This window comes from Balaenoptera physalus (genome assembly GCF_965194825.1).
Source record: "Balaenoptera physalus genome assembly, chromosome: 1".
Lineage (NCBI taxonomy): Eukaryota > Metazoa > Chordata > Mammalia > Artiodactyla > Balaenopteridae > Balaenoptera > Balaenoptera physalus.
The window spans coordinates 81,468,970-81,495,841 of NC_138882.1; the positions used below are offsets into that span (position 1 = coordinate 81,468,970).

General features: G+C 37.9%; 1 protein-coding gene and 1 long non-coding RNA gene across 2 annotated transcripts in view; one reads left to right on the forward strand and one right to left on the reverse strand.

The window, feature by feature from the left end:
• The first annotated feature begins 1,626 nt into the window (after positions 1-1,626).
• On the forward strand, positions 1,627-26,306 carry FCRL3 (Fc receptor like 3). The gene is made up of 14 exons (XM_082429909.1): positions 1,627-1,702; positions 2,630-2,872; positions 3,434-3,688; positions 3,925-4,209; positions 5,018-5,305; positions 5,617-5,892; positions 11,810-12,088; positions 12,464-12,583; positions 18,061-18,088; positions 18,971-19,083; positions 19,297-19,365; positions 20,858-20,889; positions 20,985-21,102; positions 21,922-26,306. The coding sequence occupies exons 1-14, from the start codon at positions 1,633-1,635 to the stop codon at positions 22,041-22,043; spliced, it is 2,298 nt and encodes a 765-aa protein (XP_082286035.1). The 5' UTR covers positions 1,627-1,632; the 3' UTR covers positions 22,044-26,306.
• LOC309645634 overlaps positions 15,554-26,872 on the reverse strand; it is a 215,791-nt gene continuing 204,472 nt past the window's right edge. Inside the window, exon 2 of the long non-coding RNA XR_014254984.1 lies at positions 15,554-15,831. This is a non-coding gene — a long non-coding RNA (uncharacterized lncRNA). The remainder of the gene's footprint in view (positions 15,832-26,872) is intronic.

The following is a 26,872-nucleotide window of genomic DNA, read 5'->3' on the forward strand; positions in this document are numbered from 1 at the left end:
ATGGGGAGGGTGGGAGGGAGGGAGATGCAAGAGGGAAGAGATATGGGGACATATGTATATGTATAACTGATTCACTTTGTTATAAAGCAGAAACTAACACACCACTGTAAAGCAATTATACTCTAATAAAGATGTTAAAAAAAAAGAATATATGAAACATTATGCTGGGACTCTATAAAGCCATGGATATTATATCATGATTATATGTTTAAGTAGCTGAAAGTCATTTGTAGTCTTAATATGCAGGGATGATATAATAAAGGATATGATGAACATGGGCCTTAAACCAAAAAAATAATAATAATAATTGGGAGATCCAAGAACCAGGAGAGACTCACCCAAATTTGTCTAAACTCGTGGAAGAGGCAAATGGGCACAAGAGGCCCTTGCTGGTACCAAAGCTCCTGATCCTCAGGCAAAGGAGTGAAGTCTGCTCTGGGTCCCTTTGTGGTCACCAAAACTATTGACTGAAAGAAAACTGCACAATGTGAAATCTGAGTTAAGTTTTATTTGGGGAAATTACTGAAGACTATAGCCCAGAAGACAGCCTCTCAGGTAGATCTGAGGAACTGCTCTGAAGAGGTAAGGGAGGAGCCAAGATATATACAAACTTTTTGCTGGAAAAACATGTAGTCAAGCATCAAAAGATTACCGCTAATCACAAAGAGGAGAAATCTCAATGATTTTAGTGTTTTTCTCTGTATGGGATGATGCAAGAATCTGGGGTCATTTGAAACTTTCCCATAGATATGCATCTTAACTATCTAAGGGCCAATATATCCAAAGCACAGAATGTTTCCTGTCTTTCTTCATCCTGAATTCCTCAGAGTACACTGTCTATGGGTAACTACAATGGCTAATAGCTTGATCATTGTAGAACTGGAATGGCAGGCAACACTTTTTTTCTTTACACAAGAGATGAAGAATGAGCAGAACTGGGTCCCAGGAAAACCAAAGCCAACAGAGCAAACCCTTGATTCTTCAACCATTTCTTTTTCATCTCATAAGAAGCTTGGATGTTTCTTTCCACCAAACCCCTTCTAAATCCCTCACATGAACAATTATTTTCAAAATTCAAGTGAGTAAGGGAAGATCTACTGAGAAATATGACCCCCTTTCCTGAGACTTTAAGCCAGTATTTAACCAGAGATTGAAAAAGTAAGAGGAACTGCACCCAAGTAATGAGGGGAGGAGAAACCATTTCTCCAAGCCCTTTTCTGTCTCTGCATGGCTGAGTTCAGGCTAGGGAAGAGAGGGGGGAAGGAACTATGAAGCTGTTAAGTATTAAATAGCAGAGAGAAGAGTCAGGATTGTGGATACAAGTCATTCATGTTTATACAATAAATTATAGGCTATTCTTTTTTGTTTCTTTGTTTGGGGACTATGGGTATCATAGAATGGGGGCAAGGAAATGGGAAGGAAAAGCCGAAGAAGTGGTTGTGGCTGGGTTGTTGGAACATTTCTCAGATTGTGTAAGTGAAAAGGTTTGAAAAACATTGCTCTGTGCTAACCTTTAAATCTTGGCTCCCTCACAGCTCCTGGAAGAGATCAAGCAGGTCAGTTTTCCTTTTTCTCTGTTCCTCCTGGTCTCTGGGCATTGGTCCTCCCAGCCAGCACTGCCTGTATGCATAAATGAGGCCTGTGGTGATGTGCCAACATCAGTGGTATTGCTACTCTGAGGTCACACCTGTTGCATTAGTGGGTGAGCAGACCCTCCTCTGACTTCTCCAGTCTTCAGTTCTTTCCCTATTACCGAATGCCACAGTGTAGAGGGGAAGCAAATATTTGCAGAAGGAAAGGCTGAGGCAGGAGGCTGATATTGAGAGAAACTCAGATCTGATCTCCTCTATTCCCTAAGACCCCTCCCTCTTTATGTCCAAGCTGGTGCCACTATCAAAGAACATAGAAATATCTCCTATTCATAGCAGAAAATGCTATAGCCAAATCTTTATACATCTCCAAAAGAAGCTCATGTCACTGCACTGTTTCAATTTCTGGTCCCATTGGTTAGTTGCAATTATATATGCAAATATGATTATGCAAGCAGTCCATGCCTCTTTGTTCAAATTTTTTGTATCCTGTATCAGTGACTGATTATGGTCACCTTAGGCGGAGAGTAGAAAAATGTTGCCTTCCCCATAGACTCTCAAATTAAGCAAAGTTTAAAAGAATTGTAAGTGAAACAAATCTTGTTCATTAAATATTAATAACCAAGTAGGTACTGGTTTTTCAGAATCTAGAAACTGCTTCTGAGGTATATACATCCCACGCTGACTTTTACCTTGACAGGAATGTATAGGACAAGAGCATTTCAGAATCAGCCCACCTTCAGAGGCCCTCACGGTGTTTGCCCAACTACGAATCATGTCTCCTGAACTTTTCTGAGCCCATACCAGGAACCTGAGACCTATCCCCCATGACACCTACCCGCCCACTGCTACTAGGCAAAAAATGACAAAGAACAGATTCTGTCCCAGGCAGTTTCCCAAGTTGTGTCTGCTCCATTTCCAACCCTGGTCCTAATAGGAATTATCCCAGAAAAACTCCTAGTTGCAGCTGGGCCCTTCCTTATGCTCCACCCACCTCTCATTCACCTTTACCTGCCTTTATCTTTCCATTTCCTATTCAGGAGTAACTCCAAAAGCTTTTCTTCTCCTCAATCCTCCATGGTCCACAAACTTCAAAAACGACAGAGTGACTCTCACATGCAGGGATTCCCTTTCTCCAGCCCAAGGAGACATATCTTGGTATTATAATGATCATTTGTTGGATAATAAATTTGAAGAGATCCAAATACACAAGACTGGATATTACAAATGCAAGACTCGAAGATCTTCTCCCAGCGACCCCGTACATGTGGATTTTTTATCTGGTGAGGAAAGAAAGGAGGGAGTCTCCGAAATTAAACCACTGGGCAGCATGTCTAAGGGCTAGGCTAATGCAGGGAGCCTAGGCAGGGCTGTAAACAGGCATGAGGATATTTGATGTATTGACCCCAGTGGGGAAAATAAGGAGATAGGGCAGCAACAGGATGCTGCCTTGTCCATCCTCTCCATCCAGAGAAGTAGTGGTAAGTCAGAAGTCACCAGGAAAAAGGGACTCGGGTCTGAAGAAAGATATGGTATAAAACTTCTCTTTTAACAATATGTATGGGGATTTCTTAAGGATATTTTCTGGAAATTAGTTCATTATCCTAGGACAAGGGAGAACTGGGTTTTGGGATCATGTGGAAATGTTGATGGAGGACATTTGCAGGTATGTATAGGATTGCAGCTCTTTCTTCATGGGCAGAAATGAGAGTTTGAAGAAAGAAGCATCATTGATGTCAGTCTATCTCTTATAAAAATAAAATACAGTGTGTGTGTGTGTGTGTGAAAAAAAAAAAAAAGGAACATCAGGAAATAAACTGATTGCCTTCCTCCACTCTTTGCAGACAAACTGATCATCCAGGCTCCACACCCTGTCTTTGAAGGAGATGATGTTACTCTGAGATGCCAAGGGAGAGAAGAAACAAGTGAAACAGTTTTATACAAAAATGAAAAAAAAATTAGTAAGAGTTCTAAATCAACGTTCACACTAAATTCAGTCTCCAGGGACAATGACAAATATTATTGTACTACTTCTCAGAAAAATTTTTGGGGAATTACAAAGACAGAAACTTCAAAACCTCTAACAATTCAAGTTCAAGGTAACGGCTGCCCTCCTGTGGGTAATAGGACTTGGCAGGGAAACTGTGTGAGGATTTAGGGAGGGGCTCATCAGTGGGGATTTCATGAAAAGCCTCCAGTCATGGGAGGGAGATGGGACGTGGTTCCACCTGCTTGGGTCTCTGTGTTCTGATAGCTGGTGCTGAAAGCACACTTGCATCTTTCCAGGATCCCTGAGCCCCACTACCCTGGGAACTGTGTTTGTTCTTCTCCCTAGAGCTGTTTCCCCATCCTGTGCTGACAGCCAGACCCTCCCAGCCCATAGAGGGGAGACCGGTGACCCTGAAATGTGAGACTTGGCTCCCTCCACAGCGGTCATACATTCAGCTTCAATTCTGCTTCTTCAGAGAAGACCAGGCCTTGGGATCAGGCTGGAGCAGCTCCCCAGAGCTCAATTTACCTACCATATGGAGTGAAGATTCAGGGTCTTACTGGTGCCAGGCAGAGACAGTGACTCACCTTGTCAGGAAAAGAAGCTTGAGATCCCAGATACGTGTGCAGAGTGAGTGTCTGTGGGGCTGCACTTCCAGAGTCAGAGGCGGGGAGAGGAGAGCAGAGCAATGACATTTCCTGCTCCCTAGGACAGTGAACATAACAGAGAGGAGATTTCAGCTGTCCTGATATCCTTCTCTCTTCAGGTTCAACACTGGCCTAATGTCCCTAGAACATTCTCTTCCATCTAACTCAGTTAATAACAGTTATTGATCAGTTACTGGGTCCCCAACCCTGTGGGGGGTTACAGAGCCATAGAGGATATGTTCTCTCAAGAGTCAACAGATAACTAGAAGCACAGAGACCGCATGCAGTCTTTAGAGGTCCCTATGCTGCTTCCGTTTGTTGACCTAAACATACTCTAGAATAAAACTGGAAGATAAACATGAACTGGAATAATCAGAAAAGAATGTGGGAAGATTGAGGTGAGACTGGAGAAGAGTCTTGAAGGATAGGAAAGGGGTTTGAATTTCAGGATAGAAGTAATATTCTCAGGGTTCACTCTTATTTTGTGATCCATTGGTGCACCAAAGATTCCTTAGATATAAATGTAAATAAAATGTGACTGCAGTCAGCATTAGGTTTAAGAAGGTCAGAAAACTAGTCCCCACATTCCCCAAGGATGGGAACTGTTGTATGTGGTGGGAGGGGTGTTACTGCCCTTATAATAACATACACAATTAATTCCCTATTGCCCACTTTGGACCCCTGCTTATTGTACCCGCTGCTATTGGCTTGTTTGTGGTAGAACCGGCCTTCTCCTTGACCCTGAAGTTTCTGCCATGAGAACCCTCATATGTCATCTTGTGTCCTCCCAGGAGTCCCTGTGTCTGATGTAAATCTAGAGATCCAGCCCCCCGAGGGGCAGCTGATTGAAGGAGAAAATCTGCTCCTTATCTGCTCAGTAGCCAAGGGTACAGGGACTGTCACATTCTCCTGGCACAGAGAGGGCACAGTGAGAATTTTGGGAACAAAGACCCAACGTTCCTTGTCGGCAGAGCTGCAGATACTCACTGTGAAGGAGCGTGATGCTGGGAGATACTACTGTGCAGCTGACAACATTCACGGTCCTATCCTCAGTAAACTGATTAGAGTCACACTGAGAAGTAAGTTCCCGATTCCTTCTATTCAGCCTCGGTTCACAAGCCAGGGTTTAGGTTTTCTATCAGCCATGAGGCTCTTTGGAAGAAGGCAAAGGAACAGAGTTGTGAAGATTTAGAAGCCAACCAAGGAATGGCAAAGATGACAAAAGTTGAAGATATCTTACCTGTGGAGAGGACCGTAGTGATGAAAACAAAATTATCCAGGATTGCTCTTCATGGTTCAAGAGATATATCTATATTTAAGTTTCTTGAGTGGGGTTATGAGTCTGTCACAGCATCAGAGACCCCCTCTGACAGTCTACTATCTCTCTCAGTTCCAGTATCTCGCCCTGTCCTCACCCTCAGGGCTCCCGGGGCCCAGGCTGTGGTGGGGGACGTGATGGAGCTTCACTGTGAGGCCCAGAGAGGCTCTCCCCCGATCCTGTACCGATTTTATCATGAGGATGTCAGCCTGGGGAGCAGCTCAGTTCCATCTGGAAGAGCGTTCTTCAACCTCTCTCTGACTGCAGAACATTCTGGAAACTACTCCTGTGAGGCTGACAATGGCCTGGGGGTCCAGCTCAGTGACAGAGTGACTCTCAGTGTCACAGGTGAGTAGCGATGCCTGCAGCAATTACAGCCCAGAACAGACTTTGTCTTCTCTTTTGGGCTATTTGCTGGTGTGACATTCCAGCAGACTCCCCACTTTTTCTTCCTCTGCCTGAGAGTCCTGGGATTCTTTCTTCTGACTATACATTCAGGAACTTAGGCCATTCCTAATGGTTTTTCTGCATTTATCAAGATGATCATATGATTTTTATTTTTTATTTTATTGATGTGATGTATCATGTTGATTGATTTGCAAATGTTGAACTACTCTTGCATACATGGAGTAAATCCCACGTGATAATGGTGTATGATCCTTTTAAAGTACTGTTGTATTTGGTTTGTTAATATTCTGTTGAGGATTTTTGCATCTATGTTATCTGAGACATTGGCCTGTAATTTTCTTCTTTTGTGTTGTCTTTGGTTTTGGTATCAGGGTGATGTTGGCCTTGTAAAATAAGTTAGGAAGTATTCCCTTCTCTTCAGGTTTTTTGAATATTTTGAGAAAGGTAGGATTTACAGCACCTTTGACTGTTTGGTAGAATTCACCTGTGAAGTCATCTGGTCCTGTACTTTTATTCTTGGGAGGTTTTTGATTTCTATTTCAGTCTCTTTCCTAGTGATTGGTCATTCAGATTTTATTTTTTTATGATTCAGTCTCGGAAAGTTGTGTGATTCTAAGAATTTGTCCATTTATTCTAGGTTGCTCAATTTGTTGGCATATAACTGTTCACAATATTCTTGTATAATCCTTTGTATTTCTGGGCATTCATTGTTATAGCTCCTCTTTCGTTTCTGATTTTATTTATCAGAGCTTTCTCTCATTTTTCTTAGTGAAGCTAGCTAAAGGTTTGGTAACTTTGTCTATCTTTTAAAAGAACCAGGTCTTAGTTTTTATCAAAATTTTCTATTTTCTTTTTAGTGTATATTTCATTTCTCTTTGAATCTTTATCATTTCCTTCCTCCTACTGACTTTTGGCTTCATTTATTCTTCTTTTTCTAGTTCCTTTATGTGCAAAGTTAAATTTTGGTGTGTCATATTTTCATTTTCATTTGTCTTCAGGTATTTTTTCAATTCACCTTTGATTTCTTGTTTGACCCAATAGTTGTTTAGCAGCTTGTTGTTTAGTCTCCACATATTTGTAATTTTCCAGCTTTCTTCTTGTGGTTGATCTCTAGTTTCATACCACTGTGATCAGGGAAGATGGTTGAAATGATTTCAATCTTCTTAAATTCACTGAGACTTGTCTTGTGTTCCAACATATGGTCTATTCTTAAGAAAGTTTCATGAGCACTTAAGAAGTATGTGTATTGTACTGCATTTGGATAGAATGTTCTGTATAAATTTATCAAGTCCATCTGGTCTAATGTTTCTTTTAAGGCTGCTGTTTCCTTGTTGACTTTCTTTCTGTATGATCTATCCATTAATAGTGGGGTGTTACAGTTCCCTACTATTATTGTGTTGCTGTCAACTTCTCTCTTTAGGTCTGCTAATAATTGCTTTGTATATTTTGGTGCTCCTATGTTATGTGCATATATATTTATCACCATTACATCTTCTTAATGAATTGTCCCCTTTATCATAATTAATGTCCATTTTTGTCCTTTGTTATCTTTTTTGGCTTGAGGTCTATTTTTTCTGATATGAGCATGGCTATACCCACTTTTTTTTTTTTTTTTGGCTGCCATATGCATGGAGTATCATCTTCCATCCTTTCACTGTGAGCCTATGTTTGTCTTTAAAGGTAATGTGAGTTTCTTGGAAGCAGCATAGAGTTAGGTCTTATTTTTTACTTCATCTAGCCACTCTTTGTCTTTTGATTGGTGAATTCAACCCATTTACATTTAAGGTGATTATTGATAAAGGAGAATTTAGTATTGCCATTTTACCTTTCATTTTCAGGTTGCTCTATATCTCCATTTCCCCCCCCCCCCCTTAAGTTTCTGCCTGCCATTTTGGTTTTGTGGTTTTCTATGATATTTTTCTCGGTTTCCCTTTTTTCATGTTTTGTGTCTCTGTTCTAGATTTATATTTTGTGGTTACACTGAGGTTTGCATAAGACCACTCCTGGATAAAATAGTCCATTTTCTGCTGATAGAATCTTATCTTCATTTACCTATATGGGTTCCATCCTTTTCTTCTTCCCCTTTTATGTTTTTATTGTCTCAAATTATCTCTTTTTGTATTGTGAGTTTTTTACCAAATTGAAGTAGCTATAGTTATTTTTCTGCTTCCCCCCCTTTTACCTTTATACTATAATAAAGTGTTTAAAACCTATTCTGATAAAGAGCTGCAATTTTCTGATTCTGTCTATTTACCACTTTCCTCAAAGTTTTGTGTACTTTTGCCTTTTTGTTTTTTGTAGAAGAGCTTCTTTCAACATTTCTTGTAAGCAGAACCAGTGTTGATGTATTCCCTCAGCTTTCATTCATATGGAAAGGTCTTTGTTTCTCCTTCATATCTGAATAATAACTTTGCTGGAAAAAGTATTCTTGGGTGACACTTTTTATCTTTCAGTATTTTGAGAATGTCATTCCATACCCTCTTGTCCTGTAGAGTTTCTGTTGAGAAACCTGATGATAGGCTCATGGGGATTCTTTTGTAGGTTACCATCCTTTTTTCCCCAGGCTGCCTTAAAATTCTTTCTTTGTGATTGACTTTTGACAATTTTAACATAATATGTCTTGTAAAAGGTCTTTTTGCATTGAAGTAATTAAGTGTTCTCTTAGCTTCACGGATTTGTATATCCAGTTTCTTTCCTAGGTTTGGGAAGTTCTCAGCTATTATTTATTTAAATATACTCTCTGTTCCCCTCTCCCTGTTTTCTCCTGGGACACCCCTTATACTAATGTTGCCTTTCCTAAAAGAGTCAGATAGCTCTTGGAGAATTCCCTCATTTTTAAATTATCTTATTTATCTCTCCTCTTATACTTGTATCATGTCTAGATTTCTATCTTGAGATCGCTAATTCTCTCTTTCATATCGTCTGATCTATTTCTAGTGCTTTCCAAGGCATCCTTCTCAACATTTATTCAGTTCTTCAATTCCAGAATTCCTGTTTGGCTCTTTTTTAGAGTTTTAATATCTCTGGTAAAGTATTTCTTCTGTTCATTCATTTTATTTCTGAGCTCATTAATCTGACTTTCTGAGTTTACTTGTAGCTTGTTGAGTTTCTGCATGACAACTATTTTGAATTCTTTCTCAGTTAGATCACAATATTTCATGACTGTAAGTTTGGTTTGTGGAGAATTGCCAGTTTCTTTTTGTGGTACAGTGTTACTGTGATTCTTCATGGTACTTGATGTGTGGTTTCTCTGCTGGTGCACTTGATGTAGTGACAGTTAGAAATCAGAGGCCTTCCTTTTGTTTTCCAGTAGGTGGTGATATGGAATAAGTTTTTGGTTTCTCTTACCTAATGTCTCTGGCTATGTTTGAGAGTAGTCACTTTCCATCCTCCCCTGTCTCTATAAGAAGTGTGGATCTATTATCACTTCCTGTGCCTCCGGGGTTACTGTTGCTTTGCTCCTGAAGTGTTGCTGTTATCACCACCTAGTGTCCTAGGATGGTGGGCTGTTCTTTCATGTCTGGGATCCCTTGAGTCATAGGCTCCACCAATGCAGGGAAAGCAAGGGGGTAGGGTGGGAACCAGGGTCAGGCTGGCACCTCTACCCTTTCTGGTGTCATCAGGTTTGTGGACTCTGCTGCTGTGGGTTGAGGGGCAGGGGCTGGCATCATGGGGCACTCATTAAAAAAAATGAGTAAAGGACTTCAATAGACATTTCTCCAAAGAAGATATATAAATGGCTGTTAGATACATGAAAAAAAATGCTCAACATCACTCATTATTAGGGAAATGCAAACCAAAACTACAATCAAATAGCACCTCATACTCATTAGGATGGGTACTATAAAAATAATGGAAAATAACAAGTGTTGGCTAAGATGTGGAGAAATTGGAATCTTTGTGTAACGTTGGTAGGAATGTAAAATGATGAAATCATTATTGAGAATACTATGGAGGCTCCTTGGAAAATTAAAAATAGAACTACCATAGGATACAGAAATTCCACTTCTGGATGTACATCCCCCAACACTGAAAATATATTCTCAAAAAGATATTTGTACATGTGTGTACAGAGCAACATTATTCATAATAGCTAAAACGTGGAAACAACCCAATCCATTTATCTGTTGACAACCCAATATCCATTATCAACAGATAAATGGATAAGCAAAGTGTGGTATGCACATAAAATGAAATATTACTCAGACTTAAAAAGAAAGAAAATTCTGCTACATGCTACAACCTGGATGAATCTTGAGGTCATTATGCTAAGTGAAACAAACCAGTCAAAAAAAGACAAATACTGTATGATCCCACTTATATAAGATGTTTAGGTTAGTCAAAATCATAGAAACAGAAAGTAGCCTGCTGCTTGTCAGGGGATGGGGAAATGGAGTATAGGGAGTTATTGTTTAACGGGTATAGAGTTTCAGTTTTACAAGGTAAAAAGTTATGGAGATGGATGGTGGTGTTGGTTTCACAATGTTATGAAAGTATTTAATACCACTTAACTGTACACTTAAAAAGTTTATGATGGAAAATGTTAAGTTATGTGTATTTTACAGCAATAAAAATTGGATAAAAATATATGAGGTGCTGACATGTGTGGAAAGGCACACTGAGATGTGCAAAGAATGTATAAAGCCTTACCTCTGAGACCCTTAGCATTTGGCGCAGGTCACTATATATTGCAAAGGATGTACAGAAGGGCAAAACTCAAGCTGTTTAAATTTAGCAGGAATCCTACATTTCCAAAAACAGGACTTGGTATTTCTGCCCAGGTGAGGCAGCTGGTGCCATCTGTCTTGCAGCCAGCAGATGGCGCATTTTTGAGTTGAATTATTCCCATTCAACGGATTGTCTCCGTGCTCCCTCCCCTTTAGCCTATCTCAGATGCCAAGCAAAGCTTAAGATCCTTACCAAACTTCTCTTGCCAATGAAGCACACAGCTTATATCTAAAGCACTGCACACAGATTGCCTCATCCAGGTTCCCTCACAACTTAGCAGAATCAGCAATCTCACAGTTCACATTTCACATTAATTAATTATTGATTAATAATTCCATATATTAATTACAAACATAATGATTTTCTGTTTTTCCTGGCTGTTCTATTTCTATAATCACAAAGTAAAATGGAAATCATGTTGTTATTGCTGTATCTGGATATTTCGGGGCCAATCTGGATCAATTTGGTCATCCACTCATTCATGAATTATTGATGAACTATTACATGGCAAGGCAAAGTTCCAGCAGCCGGAAATATAAAATTGAACAAACAGATAAGTCCTCATTCTTATGAAACTTACATTCTATTGGAGGAATCATATATACAACAATTATAGATGATAGATAGATAAATAAGAGAGAGATACATAGATACACAGATTGATAGATGTTAGTGCTAATGCTATGCAGAAAAATAAAGCAAGGTAACTGGGTAAAACGTAATGAGGTCCTACTTCAGATAGGTGTGGAAGTCTAGGTTTAAAGCTAAGTCTCAGGAGTCAATCAATGACATGGAAAAACAAACCTTGCTTTTAGTTATTATTTCTATCAGTAATAGTAGCTAACATTTATCGAGCATTTTACATACATGATTCTTATTACCATAGCTTGTGATATAATTATTAGCTCCATTTTACAAAGGAATAAACTGAGACTTGGAGCTAGTAAAAAGTTTTTAAAACATCAAGATCACAGGGCTAATAAAGGGCAGAGATGGGATTTAAACTCAGGTTTTCCTGAATCCCAGGTCTATGTTCCTACTACTAAACTAAATTAAATATTTCCTTTATTAACTTATCTTGTACACATACTTAATTAAAACTGCTCATGAACTATGTTGCTTCCCTCAGTTCCAGTGTCTCATCCTGTCTTCACCTTCCACCCGGCTGGGGCCCAGGCTATGGTGGGAGATGTGTTAGAGCTTCGCTGTGTGGCCCAGAGAGGCTCTCCCCCTATCCTGTACTGGTTTTATCACAAGAATGTCACCCTGGGGAGCATCTCGGCCCCCTTTGGAGGAGGAGCATCCTTCAACCTCAGTCTGATGGCAGAGCATTCTGGGAACTTCTTTTGTGGGGCTGACAATGGCCTGGGGGTCCAGCGCAGTGAGATGGTGACACTCACCATCACAGGTGGGTTGGTGGTACCTGGGCTATAGGTTACATTTATAATCAATAAAATATTTCTCCAATAGACTGTAGAAATTCTCCCAGTGTCAAAGAGTTATTAACATGAAACCAAGGCTTGTGGCTTCTGGAGACTGGTACTGATTTCATGGGGGTGGGGGAGGGGGAGGGAAAAGGAATAAATTTTAACGATAGATTCTGGCAATCACTCTCATGTGCTATTATTTTGAAAATTACAAATTATACTGTAAATGATTCAAATTGAGAAATCAGAACCTAGCAAAAACCTGTCCTAATATATCGCTAGCCCCCACCTACATGTTTTTTGTCTAGATAAAAAAATATTTGGCCCTGAACTCAGGTATAGGTCTCTTCACTTAGGGCCTTCCAGTAACAAAATAACGCTTATCGCGGAGGGGGTCACTGCAGGGTTGCTAAGCATCCTTGGCCTTGCTGCTACTGCTGCTCTGGTGTGTTACTTCAGGACCCAAAGGAATTCAGGTGAGTGACTATATCTTACTCTTTGATGTTGTGACTTTTGCCATTGCTATAATAACTTGGACTTGTGTAGTACATCCTATAAAGGTCAATTATTCCTTTCCAAGTACTAAGCCCTCAGTTCTAATCACTGCCACTCTGTGGCAGTGACAAAAATGTAGAACAAATTTCTTAATGATGTTACTACTCCATGTGTTTAATTTGAGATTTAAATCAGAGAACAGAGTTTTGCTTCCGTTTAAAAATTAGAAAGTTAAGTATTTACTGTTCCAACCCCAGTTCAAAGCTTACTGAAAACAAAAAGAAGGAAAAACAAAGTCCTCCACTTGTAACAACAACAAAAATAGACAATAGCTATAAGTACAAACCATAAACTCTGAGATATATTTGAAAAGCATATAAAGACAGTGATATTTATTAGTAGATAAAACTAATAGATATTCTGAGAATGAAATTAAAATTTCAATTTCTGATTGTTTGTTGCTAGTATATAGAAATTCTGTTGATTTTTGTACATTGATCTCATATCCTGCAACCTTACTAAACACACTTATTAGTTCTAGTATTAGTTTTGTAGATTCCATCAGATTTTTCTACATAGATGATCAAGTCATCTGTGAATAAAGATAATTTTACTCCTTCCTTTCCAATCTGGATTCCTTTTTTTCTTTTTCTTGCCTTAATGGACTGGCTAGAACCTCCTGTAAAATGTTGAATAGAAGTGTTGAGAATAGACATACTTGTCTTGTTCTTGAACTTAAAGGGGGAAAAGTATTTGGACTTTCACCACTGCATATGATAATATTAGCTGTGGATTTCTTGTAGCTGCTGTTTATTAGGCTGAAGAACTCCCTACTTATTGTAATTTGCTGGCAGTTTTTACAGAAAAAAATGACAAATGCTTTTTCTACATTGATTGAGATGATCATATGATTTTATTTTCTAGTCTAGTGATACAGATTTTGGATTTTGAATGTTGAACTGGCTTTGCATTTCTGGGGTCAACCTCACTTGCTTATACTTTTTGAATTTGATTTGCTAAAATGTTTAAGAACGTTTGCACCTATGTTCATAAGGGATATTGATTTGGTAGTTTTATTTTCTTGTCATTTCTTTTTCTGGCTTGATGTCTAGGTAATACCCACTTAGTTATCACTTCCAGAATTCTTCATTCCTTTTTGTATATACATACATCCATGTGGTATCATTCTCTCTCTGCTTGAAGGACTTCTTTTTAACATTTCTTGTAGTATGGGTTTGTTTGTGAACTTGATTGATAGTGTTGCTGAAGTCTTCTATATCCTTACTGATTTTCTTTTTACTTGATCTATCAGTTATTGAGAGAAGGGTATTGAAATCTTCAACTATATTTGTAGATGTTTCCATTTCTTCTTGCAATTCTATCACACGTGCTTCATGTATTTTGAAACTCTATTATTAGGTGCACAAATATTTATCATTGTTACATGTTTTTGAAGAAATTACCACATTATCCTTATGACCTTTTTATTCCTGTAGCATCATTTACTCTGAAATATTCTTTGATATTAATATATTAATATAAATAATGTTAGCATGATATTTCTTTTTTCTACCCTTTTACTTTTAACTTATTTGTGTCTCTATATTTAAAGTGTATTTTTATAGATAGCATATAGTTAACTTGGATTTTTTATCTAATATGGCAGTCTCTACCCTTTAATTTTAAAAATCTAGACCATTTACATTAATGTGATTATTAATAGGGTTAGGTCCCTAAATCTATTATTTTGCTATTTGTTTTCTATTTGTCTCATCTGTTCTTTGTTTTCCGTTTCCTTTTCTTTCTACCCTCTTTTGGACAACTTGAGTATTTTTTATGATTCCATTTTATTTCCTTTTTTGGTTTATTATCTATATAACTCATTGCTTTGTTTTTTTAGTGGTTGTTTTAGAGTGTATGGTATACATATCTAACTTATCACAGTCTACTTACAAGTGACATTATATCACTTCATGTATAGCATAAGAATCTTACCATTGTGTACTCCATTTCTCCCCTGCCTGTTACATAGTTATTAATTTTGTAAACAATTATCTTTTAAAGAAGCTTACATATAATTTTAAAATATTATACATTTACTCATAAAGTTACCACTTCCAATGTTCTTCATTCCTTTTTGTATATCCATATGTACCATATCCAATGATCTGGTATCATTTCCTTTCCACCTAAAAGATTTCTTTTAGCATTTCTTGTAGTATGGGTCTGCTGGTGATGAATTATTTCAGCTTCTGTATGTCTGTAAAAGTCTCTGTTTTGCATTCATTTGTGAAATATATTTTTACTGGCATAGAATTCTGGGTTGAAATTTTTTTTTTCTTTCAATATTTTAAAGATGTTGCTGTACTGTCTTCCTGTGTGCATGATTTCTAACAAGAAATCTGCCATCATCCTTGTCTTTTTCTTATGTGATTTCTTTTATTTTTCTCTCTGAATGTTTTCTCGTGGATTAGAAATCTTTGAATGCATGGACTGTTTTATTCAGTGCTTTGGGTGCTTATAAGGTTTCAAGACTTTATATCTGGAATTACTAATCCTTTACTTTCTGTCTTTCTTTGTGGTGTAACATGAACTCTCTTTTTCTGTCAGACCAAATGCTTCTGTTTTCCTTTTTCAGGGCTCATATTGAAATCAAGCAAATAAACAAATAACTGGGTCTCAATTTAATGAAGACCTTACATACTTTCCTTAATGATAGTGGTTAAGCATTGTCTTCTGACTTCCACTTTCAGGTCAGTCAATGAGCATCCATCCTTCCTCTTCTTTGTACAAAAAAATGGCATCATCATTTTACGACTGATATTTAAAGCTACTTAATAGTTTCTTAAATAATATTACATATACAATTATGTGTGTAGCACTAACCCTGATAGTACTCATCATAAAATCTGTCATTCATTTAGAGTCTATTATATGCAATTTTTAAAAAATATTTATTTATTTATTTTTGGCTGTGTTGGGTCTTCGTGTCTGTGCGAGGGCTTTCTCTAGTTGCAGCAAGCGGGGGCCACTCTTCAACGTGGTGCGTGGGCCTCTCACTATCGTGGCCTCTCTTGTGGAGCACAGGCTCCAGACGCACAGGCTCAGTAGTTGTGGCTCACGGGCCCAGTTGCTCCGCGGCATGTGGGATCTTCCCAGACCAGGGCTCAAACCCGTGACCCCTGCATTGGCAGGCAGATTCCCAACCACTGCGCCACCAGGGAAGCCCCTATATGCAATTTTATAGTGTCTAATTCTCTCAGTTTTTCAGTATGTACATTTCAATTCAATTCAACCAATATCATTATAACCATGTTAAAGATGAAGAAATGAAGGTTTGGGGAAGTTAGCAACCTTTCCAAATTCATGTGTATCTACTAAGAGTCAGAGTTAGGGCTTAACTGGGCTCTCCCTAGCCCTTGAGTCCAAATTCTCTCCATTACATCTTGGTGACTTGTAAAAGGCTGGTTGTACCTCCTACTTTAAAAATTACTTTTCTATCTCATTGCCTATCTGGATGTCATTTATTAATCAGTAACATACTAGAAGTGCAGACATTAGAACCTCAGTAGTGTAGTTGATAATATTCAAAAAACAGGTTACTCAGTCAGTACAACACCAAATAACACAAGGGAAGGAAAGATTACCAATCATTATTTTATGTGATCCATGAGGGCAGAAACCCAGGAGATTCTGTCCTCTAGATCTAAGGGAAATGTGTTTTTAAATAGCAAACTCAACTAAGGAATTCTGACAGTGTCAATCAGAGGGTCTCTGCCTTTCACATCTCAAAATCTTGTCTACTGTACTTCCCTTATAGCAAAGTCTTCCTTCTCATTATTGACCAGTCTTCTCAGGGAAGAGCTCAGTCCTTTCAAATTCATCTAAAAGTGAAGGACTCTGCTCCTTAAGCCTGAGTGTTTCCTCCAAGTTACCTAAGGGAATGATTTATTTATTCACTCTATAACTGCTTGGAATTAAATTCCAGTAATGTAACTCTCCAAACTCCAGTCTCCTTAGCTGTATAATGGTCATAATAATAGTATATACCTTTTAGGTGCTATGAGACAATCTATGTAAACTGCTTAGCACAGTGCCTGGCCCATATATCTTTAGTGAATACTAGCTTATATTATAAATAGCCACCTTCTGGGTCTGTTTTCCTTTATGCAGATGAAGAGATAATCTGACTCTTAGATGCATCCTGGGACTTAGTTAACCTGCTTACAAGTAAGGATATTAGTTGTTGATTGATATGGTTACAATGGCCCTGAGGAGAGAGATACAGGCCAGGATCACTCCTACACACCTCTAGTTTAACTCAGGACACCTGGTTCCCAAAGACGGGGTGTGTAGGCATTAATCAGTCATTTTCCATGAGAGGTAAGACTGAATATGTTTACTTTGGGAAAAAACTTGTGTTCTCTAAGACCAGTGAGACAGATATAGAGCCACAGATAAGTAGGCAAAGGGCAGAGATGGGAAACTGGGAGGAGGCTGTACTGGGCAGGCCAGAAAGATTTCAATATTTTTGTGTTGATGGAAAGCTGGCATATTTTCAAGGCTGATGGAGTAGGCTTCCAAATTAGGTTTACATGTAGTCACCTATTAAAAAATTGTCAACTTGTTTTTCTTTTAGTCCTCATAGTACATAGTTTAATTTGTTCAGTTGTTTAACAAATCTTTACTAAATATTTTCAACCTTCTAGGCACTGGAAATAGAAAAATAATTAAGACAAGTTTTGCATGCTCAAGTAACACACCTTTTCACTAAGGAGAGAGTTAGAGGCAAACACAGAAATAGATAATTAAAATACAATATAGTAATTTTAATATTGCAGGGTTCTATGTGCAAGGATATAGGTCACTTAATCCAGCCTGTTGGCATCAGGGAAAGCTCTGGAGGAGAAAAGATGAATTGGTATTAGCCAGGTGAAAGCAAAGGAAAGAAGGAGCATGGAGAAAACAATATGCACCCAATGTTGTTGAAATGGATTTGCAAGGTCACAGATAAAGAAAGGTCTGAGCTTATTCTAGTAGTCCTATTGAGTCATACTTGTGTAACAAGTATTAATTTTAACCCCCCTCTAGGCCTCAGTTTCCTTGTCTCTACCTCATAGGGCTGCAGTGAGAAGAGAGAAGTGGGAGTACGGGAAGCACTTGATCTAGAGTTAAATATTAAGTTGTCTCTCTTCTGCTATGTGGTCACAACTACTTAGAGTTCATGCTGCTATTACTGATTGAATGATTGAGAATAAGTGTGATTCTGTGCAAATGTCTCTCCAGACCCCACCTTCCTTATCTATAACATGACATAAGGGGTGGAGCCGGATGTTCTCAAAGATTTGCCATAGCTGAAATCTAGGCTGAATTTGATTTCTGGGAAAGGATATTCTAACATAGAGCACATTGTCCACAGAGATCACTTATCATCAATGTTCCTTTTTTCATTTTTCAGGAGGACTTTCCACCACTGGAACACCTAGGTGAGGTCTCTGCTTCTTGTGCTGTCAGCATTTTCATTTTATTTATGCTCACAAGATAGAATATGGAGTTGTGTACATTAAAAAAATATTTTACTCATTTCCTGTTAAAAATGGCAAATTCTTATAAAATGAAAAATGTGATTAAGAAGGCCACTTTCAATCATAGTTGTGAATAATACTCACTTATACCTACTTATACACAGAATTAATGTTATTTACTATCCATGGTTAATTTATCTCCTTCCTTAAGTGTGCTCCAGTAGAGAATTGATCACTGATGTCTTAATGATATCATCTTTCATAAGGCTACATATATTCACTCCCTTATCGCTCATTTCCCCACTCATACACTCATTCAGGAAACGATTATTGAATGCTGGCAATGTTCAACTCACAATATTAACTGCAGAAGGAAATGAAATTGGAAAAAAATACTTTTCCTGAAGAGCCTTCATAATATTTTACAGGAAAGGTAGATCATTGTAATATGAGGTAGAAAACTGAAAGGAACCTAAAAAAAAGACAAAGGTCAACTTCTGTGGAATGCAGAAGCCTTTGTGTATCGATGTTGAAACATTTAAACTTTTGAAAGTAATAAAAAATAGGCAAACACAAGTGTTTACTCTATCAAAGAGACCTTGAACTATGTAGCCTTTGTCCTCTGACCTTGCCTCAGCTGGCCTTCTCTGTAATGCTGCCCTGGCTCTGTCTTGTGCCATACTTCTGACGTTTTCTCAAAAGAGCCATGAAGACTCTTAGAGTAGCAGCCATGATATTTTCACATGAACCATGCTGAGCTCTTCCTGGATATTGATTTTCCTGAGATTCTGTATAATCCACAAATACTTTTCTCCTTTTTATCTCTCTCCCCTTCTGTCACAGTTACAGTCCCAGGGAGTTTAGGGAACCTTCTAGAACCTCCAACACAGACCCCCAAGAGCCCAGTTACTCTGAACCATCAGACCCAATGGAACTGCAGCCAGTGTACAGCAATGGTGAGAACTTCCTAAGGAACAGAGGGCTCCAGGGATGAACCAGGGAGGGAAGAGAGATTGAGCAATAGTCCATGGCTCAGTCATATTCAATATAAAAATGTCATTTCTGGCACTATGTCAAGGTTAGAAGGTGGTTATAAACTTGGTGACTGGGAAGAAGAGTTTATAGTGTGAGCTCTTGACTACAGCCAACTGTGATCTATTCTTTTGCAGTGGATCTTGGTGAGAACAACCTGGTTTATTCCCAGATCTGGAGCATCAAAGATAAAAAAGAAAATTCAGGTGAGACACAAGTAGAGGTAAGGTGGCAGTGTTTTATCAAATCCAGCAAGGGGTTTTTGATCAAAGAGTCATCTCAATATGAATCCAACATGAGAGGCATTAACTGCTCCTCTTATATTACCAATCCTATAATCACATCCATTCCCTCTTACCTGTCTACACTGCCACCATTACCCCATAAACTCTTTAAGGACAGACACCTTATTTCTTTGCTAATATATCAGTAGCATATAGTGTTATGCTTAGAAAACGATAGCCCCCCTCAAATTTTTTTTAATGAATGAATGAACATAATTGCTAAATTAAGCCTCTAATTATCTAATGTGTAGACAATTGTAATTCTCTTAACTGGTCTCTTTATTTCTAATCTCATTCTCCTTCCAACCTTCTAACTACCTGTTTCCAGCGTGATCCCTCTGAGATGCAGAGTTGATCACATCATTGTCTAGGTTAACTGCCCTCAGTGATTCTCCATTTTAAAGCATGACCCTTGCCTCCCCCTGTGATTTTGTCCCTCCTCTAAGCTCTGCCTTATGTCCTTACTTTAGCCATATTGAACTCTTAGCATTTCCTTGATCAAACTGGGTTGTTTTGTGCTTTGGTGCTCGTGCTTCTTATTTGTCTTGTAATGTTCTTGCCTCTAGTTTGTCTGTGACCCTTGCTCACATTTCAAGAAATAATTCAGTTACCATCGTGAAACTCAATAATTCCTACCAGCCCTCCCTATCTCCTGACCTGAGAGGAACTGATTACCCTTTGTGGCAACAGCATAGTTTAATATGTATTTTTATGTTGGTGCTCATAATACTTGTTGCATTTGTTTCCATGTCTATTTCTCTATTTCTCTCCTTAAAAATGATAAGATTCTTAATTGTATGGACTGAGTTTATGTCATTTTTGCCTCTTTATAGCTTACCAATGCTTAATAGAAGGTCATTGTTCACTGAATGCTTGTTGGCTGAATAACTAAATGAAAGAGATCCAAAGAATCCCTTGGAAGAATAGGAGAAATACACACACTGAATTTTCTCAATGTTAGCACTGCATATCTTTGCCTTACTGGGCATTTTCTGTTTGGCCTTAGAATACCAAGTCCCTATTGGAGCTGCCTCCTCCAATTTCTCTGTGCAAAGTGAAGTGAATCATATTTACTTCCTTCTCCCAGATGATCAATGTAGCCATAGAGGCCCTAAATAGTGGTAGGGAGGTGGAAATAACAGAGTTGCTCAGCTGGGGTTGTGATGAGCAGTGGGAAAAGAAAGATATTTTCAGGAAAGTCATTCTGGGCATTTTATGGGCAGAGGAAAGGCTTTATTGTTTGTGTGAGGATGAGATTCTTGGTCTGTGAGGGCTTGGAAGAACTCAGCAGAGGAGACAGTTAGGAAATGAGTCAGCAGAGGAAAGATTGGCTTGGAATGCACTGTGAGTAGGTTGTAAGTTACAATGTATTACCCACAGTTTAATACTTTTCTTTCCTCTTCCCATCCAACAGCAAATTCACCAAAGAAACACTGGGAGGATAAGGTGGGTCATATTTTCTGGCTTGCTTTCCCCTCTGCTCTTCCTCACCTACATTTAGGTACTTACTATTTGTGTTTTGTTTTTTTTTTTTCCACTAGGAGCCTGCAGTCATCTATTCAGAGTTGAAGAAGGCACATCTAGATGATTCTCCAGGGCTGGCCATCAATCAAGACACGGACCTTGAAGATGCTGCAGAAAACTATGAGAATGTCCCACGTGCATTTTCAGCCATAGACCACTAGCTCCGTACCCATAGTGGCTCACAGAGACCCTGAGAAGCAGCCTATGTCATTATCTCTGTTATCTCCAGCCATGCTACCTCTTTCCCTCCAGGGCTCAGCATCCCAAGAGGCTGGGCTATTGGGGACATCAGGCTGGGTGAAAGTTCTGCCAACTTCCTCTGTGCCTGAGTCTGTTTGTTCTCTAGGAACATAGTGAGCAGCATTTGAGTAAATTCTGCATTCTTTTCACAGTAGAGACACGTGTGAAGGCAGGGCAGTTGGGTCTTCAGCTCCCGGGGTTGTTGATGAGAAGGGAGAAACGGTCTAGCCAGGATCACAAGGATGCCATTGTGACCGGTTGATCTAAGTGGGATCAAAATCTTTTAACGTACTATCTCTACATAAACAGTTTGTTTTAAACATCTTGTTTCCATTTTTGTGTGGTTGATTGTGGCATTGCTGATGTTCTGTTGTACATGCTTTGTTCCAGCTACCAAATTGGAAACAACAAAAAGCTATGTTCTATCCACATATATACTATTTCTTCATGAAATATATATCAGTATTAAGATTTTTTCAAATCACACATTCTATTTAATGGGAGAGAGCTTCCAAACTGTCTGATTAGATAGTATAATGGACTGAATTGTATTCTCTCAAAATTCCATCTGACTATACTTGAAGATAGGACCTTTAAGGAGATAATTACGGTTAAATGAGGTCATAAGGGTGGCCCCTAATTGAATTGGACTGGTGTCTTTCTAAGAAGAAGAGGAGACACCAGAGCCCTCTCTATATTTCTTCATGCACACAGAAGAAAGGCCTTGTGAAGACACAGCAAGACAGATATCTGCAAAGCCAGAAGGTGGCAGGGAGAGAGGTCTCACCAGGAACCAACTCTGCCAGCACCTTGATCTTGGACTTCTAGAACTGTGAGAAAATAGATATCTGATATTTAAGCCATCTAGTCTGTGGTATTTTGTTATGGCAGCCAGAGCAGACTAACACAAATTTATACATAGATACATAGATGATAAATGATTGATGATGATGATGATGATGATAGATAAATAGACAGATAAAGATAGATGCAGGTATATGACACACACACACATACACACCCCAGCCCACACAGAATTTGTAGTCCTCAAGATACTTCATCTCTCATAAGATCAAACATTCCTCCTACCAGTTGCAGCTCAGTTTTACTGTTTAATTATTCAACATCCACTATTTGTTGGCTACAGAAGCATCAACATCAATCTTGGAAGGTCAGTAGAGCCAATGATTCACATGACTCAGATGGTAAAGCTTAGTGTCACTCAGGAGCCCTCATGACCTGAGCTGGCAGTGGATGTAGAGAGAGATGCAAGGCAATTAGTAGGCTCAAAGGAGGACATCCCCTTCCATTGCTCAGTGACTCCTAATCAATTCCTCAATTGACTGACAGATATTGGGTGTCTACCAATGAAGAAAAAACATTTTTTTAAGTATGCCAGCAAAAAATGTCAGAAGCAGTTTTATTCATAAGTTCTGCTGAGGCAGAAAAGGAATAATTGAAATTGTTAGCCTCTATCACCTAGTGTTACACTGAACTTTTTTAGCTTTGAAAACAGTAGACCTTAAGGAAAGAAGCTAGAAGTTCACCAAGGACTGATGCACCTCAACTGATACAATTTATGGACATCATTGATTTTACACCAGCCATTGTTGATAACATTAAGTAAATAATGAAATGGTGCTTTGCAACCCTTGAAAACAAGTCAAGCATAAGAGTATTGTGTATTTCAAATTTTATGTTTTTCCCCTTGGGTGTCAGGAGCTTAGACATCAGGAAGTATAACATATATCAAAATGCAATCTGATTTGAGGCTTTTAGCCTTGACTAATGAATTCAACTAACAAGATCATTTGCCAAGGGAAAAAATGATTGCCTTCTTAAAGAGGAAATACATATTTTTATTATGAAAGAGGGACTTACCATTCTAGTTTCCATATTAGTAGGTACAACATGCAATCCATAATGTATGCCTGGCCTTTAGAGGGAGCAAGGAATCTAGGTGTCGTCTGTGTCTGTGCTTAAATTTTGCTCCAAATGCCTCCCCACCTTGAGCTCCAGAACGAATAAGGTATACAAGAGAAGGGAAACATGACACTAGATCCAGCTGTGGGAAACCCATCTAAAAGAGTGGTGACAAAAGGCAGGTTTTCTCTATTGACTTAAGAGAGAAAAAAATCCCTAAGGGATAAAGACAGGATTGAGGTAGCTTCCCATGGACAGTGAGAGTCACTCTCCAGGAGTGCATGCAAGAGGTGCAAGCAGCACCAAGGACAGCAACCTCTAAGATGGACAGAATCAGGAAATGCCAGCAAGAAATGGGGACACCAGAGGGGCTGTACAGCCCACAGAATAGTTCCGAGTGTATGGAGGACCTCCCTCCCAGAACCCCTTATGCAGGTCTTCAAACTAAGGGCAAATAGTAGTACCTGTAAGCAGTCAGGGAGAGTCTAAGGAATATTTGGGAGAAGATTCATGAGGAAATTATTTTCCCAACTAGTCAGGAAGGTAACAGTTGAGGCATTAAGATTCAAGACATTAATATAATTTCTTTCTCTCCATTTATTTTATTTTTTTACAAATAATTGAATAATTTATGTGGAGTAAACTGCATGGATTTAAAGTATACAATTTGATGAATTTTGACAAATATATGCATCCATGAAGACACTACTACAATCAAGATCCCAAATATCTCCATCACCCCCCTAAGTTTCCTTATCCTGTACATAATACTTCTTTCCCTCCACCTTTATCTTATGCAATCATTGATATGCTTTCTGTCACCGTAGATTACAGTGTATTCTCTAAGATATTATATAAATAGAACCATAGAGTATATACTCTTTTGTGCCTGGTTTCTTTCACCAAGCAGAAAGATTTTGAGATTCATTCACATTGCTTCATGAATCCATAGTACATATATATTTTTTATTGCTGAGTAAATATTCCATTATATGTATATACCACTTTTGGTTATCCATTTACCTCTTAATGGACATTTGGATTGTTTCATTTGTCATTATTAAAAATAAAACTGCTATGAAAATTCATGTACAATTCTTTGTGTGGACATATGTTTCCATCACTCCCTTGTAAACACTCTGGAGTATAATTGCTCGGTCACATAGTAGATTGATGCTTAACATTTTAAGAGGCTGCAATACTCTTTTCCAAAATGGCTGTACCGTTTTACATTCCCATAAACAGTGTTTGATAGTTACAGTTGCTCCACATCCTTGTCAACACTTGGCATTTTCAGTTTTTAATTTTGGTCACTCTAAGGAGTTTGTCGTGTGGTATAGTGTTATCTCATTGTGGTTTTGATTTCGCTGATAATCAATGACGTTGATTATCTTCTCAATTCCCTATTAGCACTTTGTAGGTCTTCTTTTGTGAAGTGTCTGTTCACACATTTTACCTCTCCTTTATTGGATAGTCTTTTTTATGGTTGAGTTGCAAGAGTTTTTTTTGTTTGTTTGTTTATATATCCTGGTCTGATTTATGCGTTGCAAATGTTTTCTCCATGTCTGTCACTTGCCCTTCATTTTCTTAACGGTGTGTTTTGAAGAGAAGATATTCTTTTATTTTTGATAAAATCCAATTTATCTACTTTTTCATTTTATGGGTAAGCTTTGTGTTTTTTATATAAGAAAGTATACCACAAAGTCAAAGGATTCTTTCCTATTTTGTTTTCTAGAAATTTTATAGTTTAACCCTTACATATAGACCTAAGAGCCATTTAGACTGAAAATTTGTGTGTGTGTACTGTGTGAGGAAAAATGTTCATTTTTTTCTTGTGAATATCCAGTTGTTCCAGCATAATTTGCTGAGTAAACTTTCTTTTGCCTCTTTATAATTTGAGTTCTTTGTCTTCTTATTACTGAGTTACTGGAGTTCTTTATGTATTTGGGATATGTATACCTTTGTCACAAATGCTTAGCAAATATTTTCTCCTGATACATGACTTGCCTTTACATTTTCTTAACTGTACCTTTCAAAAGCAAACATTTTTAATTTGATGTGGTGGATTTATAGTCTAAATTGTTACCAGTTCCCCAGCCCAACAGCTATTCCTTGTTTCTACATCTTCACATTTCCCAATCATTAACTCTTGAGTCAGCCTTTTACTTCAAAAGACAAGGTCACAGGGGTATGTACATGATTTCAATACTGATTTCTAATTTAATTGCATTATCATTGGAGAACATTCTATTATTTCAGTCATTTCAGACCTATTGGGACTAGTTTTATGACCCAGTATATAATCTGTCTCGATGAGTATACCATGTGCACTTGAAAATAATATATATTCTGCAATTTTGGAGTGCCCTATTCTATAAATATCAATTAAGTCGAGGAAGTTGAGAGTGTTGTTCAAATTTTCTGTGTCTTTATTGAGTTTTTGTCTAACGTTCTTTCAAGATCTGAGAGAAGAATTTTAAAATTTCCTACTATGATTGTGGAATTATGTATTTTTCCCTTTTTACCATCAATTTTTGTGTCATGTATTTGAGGCTCTTGTACTAGATGTATACACATTAATAATTATGGATTCCTGAAGTTGTCTCTTTCATCATGAAATTCCATTTTATCTCTAATAATAATGTCTTGAGATCTATTTTATCCAATATTAGTGTAACCACTCCAGTTCTCTTACGCTATTGTTTGAATAATGTATATGTTTCTATCCATTTACTTTCAATCAGTGTCTTTATATTCCAAGTGTGTTTCTTGTAAGCAGTGTATAGTTGGGTCTCACTCTTTTAACTATTCATATAATTTCTTTCATTTCATTAGTGTTTAGACCACTAATATTTCAGATAATTATTGATATGATTGGACTTAATAATTTTATTTTTTGCTTCCTGTTTTTCTCTACTGTTTTTTTGTTCCTTTGTTTTTCCCTTTCCCTCTTTCGAATTATTTGAATATTTTTAGTATCCTATTTTAGTGTGTTAAATATGGCAATTTTATTATCTTTTTACCTATATGTCTTTATATTATTTTTAAAGGCTGATCTAGAGATTACAATATACATTCTTAATCTTTCCTGATCTGCTTGAAATTAGTATTCTACTTCTCCATATAAAATGGAGAAATGAAACCATATAGGTATCTTTATATCCCAGCTCCTTGAATTCTTTTTTTTTTTTTGCCATATGTATGTTCTTCTTTTTTTTTTTTTCCCCACACACACACACACTGTATTTTATTTTTACAAGAGATAAATAGACTGACACCAAGCATTGTACATGGATGACCACAACAAAAGCAACAATGATTGCAATTACCAAACATGAAACACACTCATACTATGTCATAATATTGACATTCAGTCCAGTAATCCTCCACTGTAACAGCTCCTTTACTTTGCAGTGAAAATTGATTTGTATATTCCCTGCCTCTGAGTCCTTGTGGGATTTTTTTTTTTTTTTTAATTCAGACAGAAAGTCACAAAAATTATACTCATCCTCATCAGTTCACTCAGTCCCATGTAATTAATTGTTGTTTTTTTTTTCATCTTGATCTTTTGTTAGCACTTTTATGAGTTCATCAGTTTTTCATCAGAGTTCTGAAAATGCTTATTCATTCAGTTCAGCAGTACAGTCAGTTACCAGAAACCTGTACTTGTCAGAGTCTTTTCCATGAATTTCTTGAAGATGAAACCCTTTTTAGGAACATATTTGCAAAATCATCAGAGTAC

What these genes read in the sequence shown, in the direction of transcription:
- FCRL3 (XM_082429909.1), top strand. Translation starts at nt 1,633, where the DNA reads ATGAGGCCTGTGGTGATGTGCCAACATCAGTGGTATTGCTACTCTGAG. An exon ending in TCTAACAATTCAAGTTCAAG is followed by an intron (nt 3,689 to 3,924) that starts GTAACGGCTGCC and finishes TCTTCTCCCTAG; the next exon opens with AGCTGTTTCCCCATCCTGTG. An exon ending in AGTGACTCTCAGTGTCACAG is followed by an intron (nt 5,893 to 11,809) that starts GTGAGTAGCGAT and finishes TGCTTCCCTCAG; the next exon opens with TTCCAGTGTCTCATCCTGTC.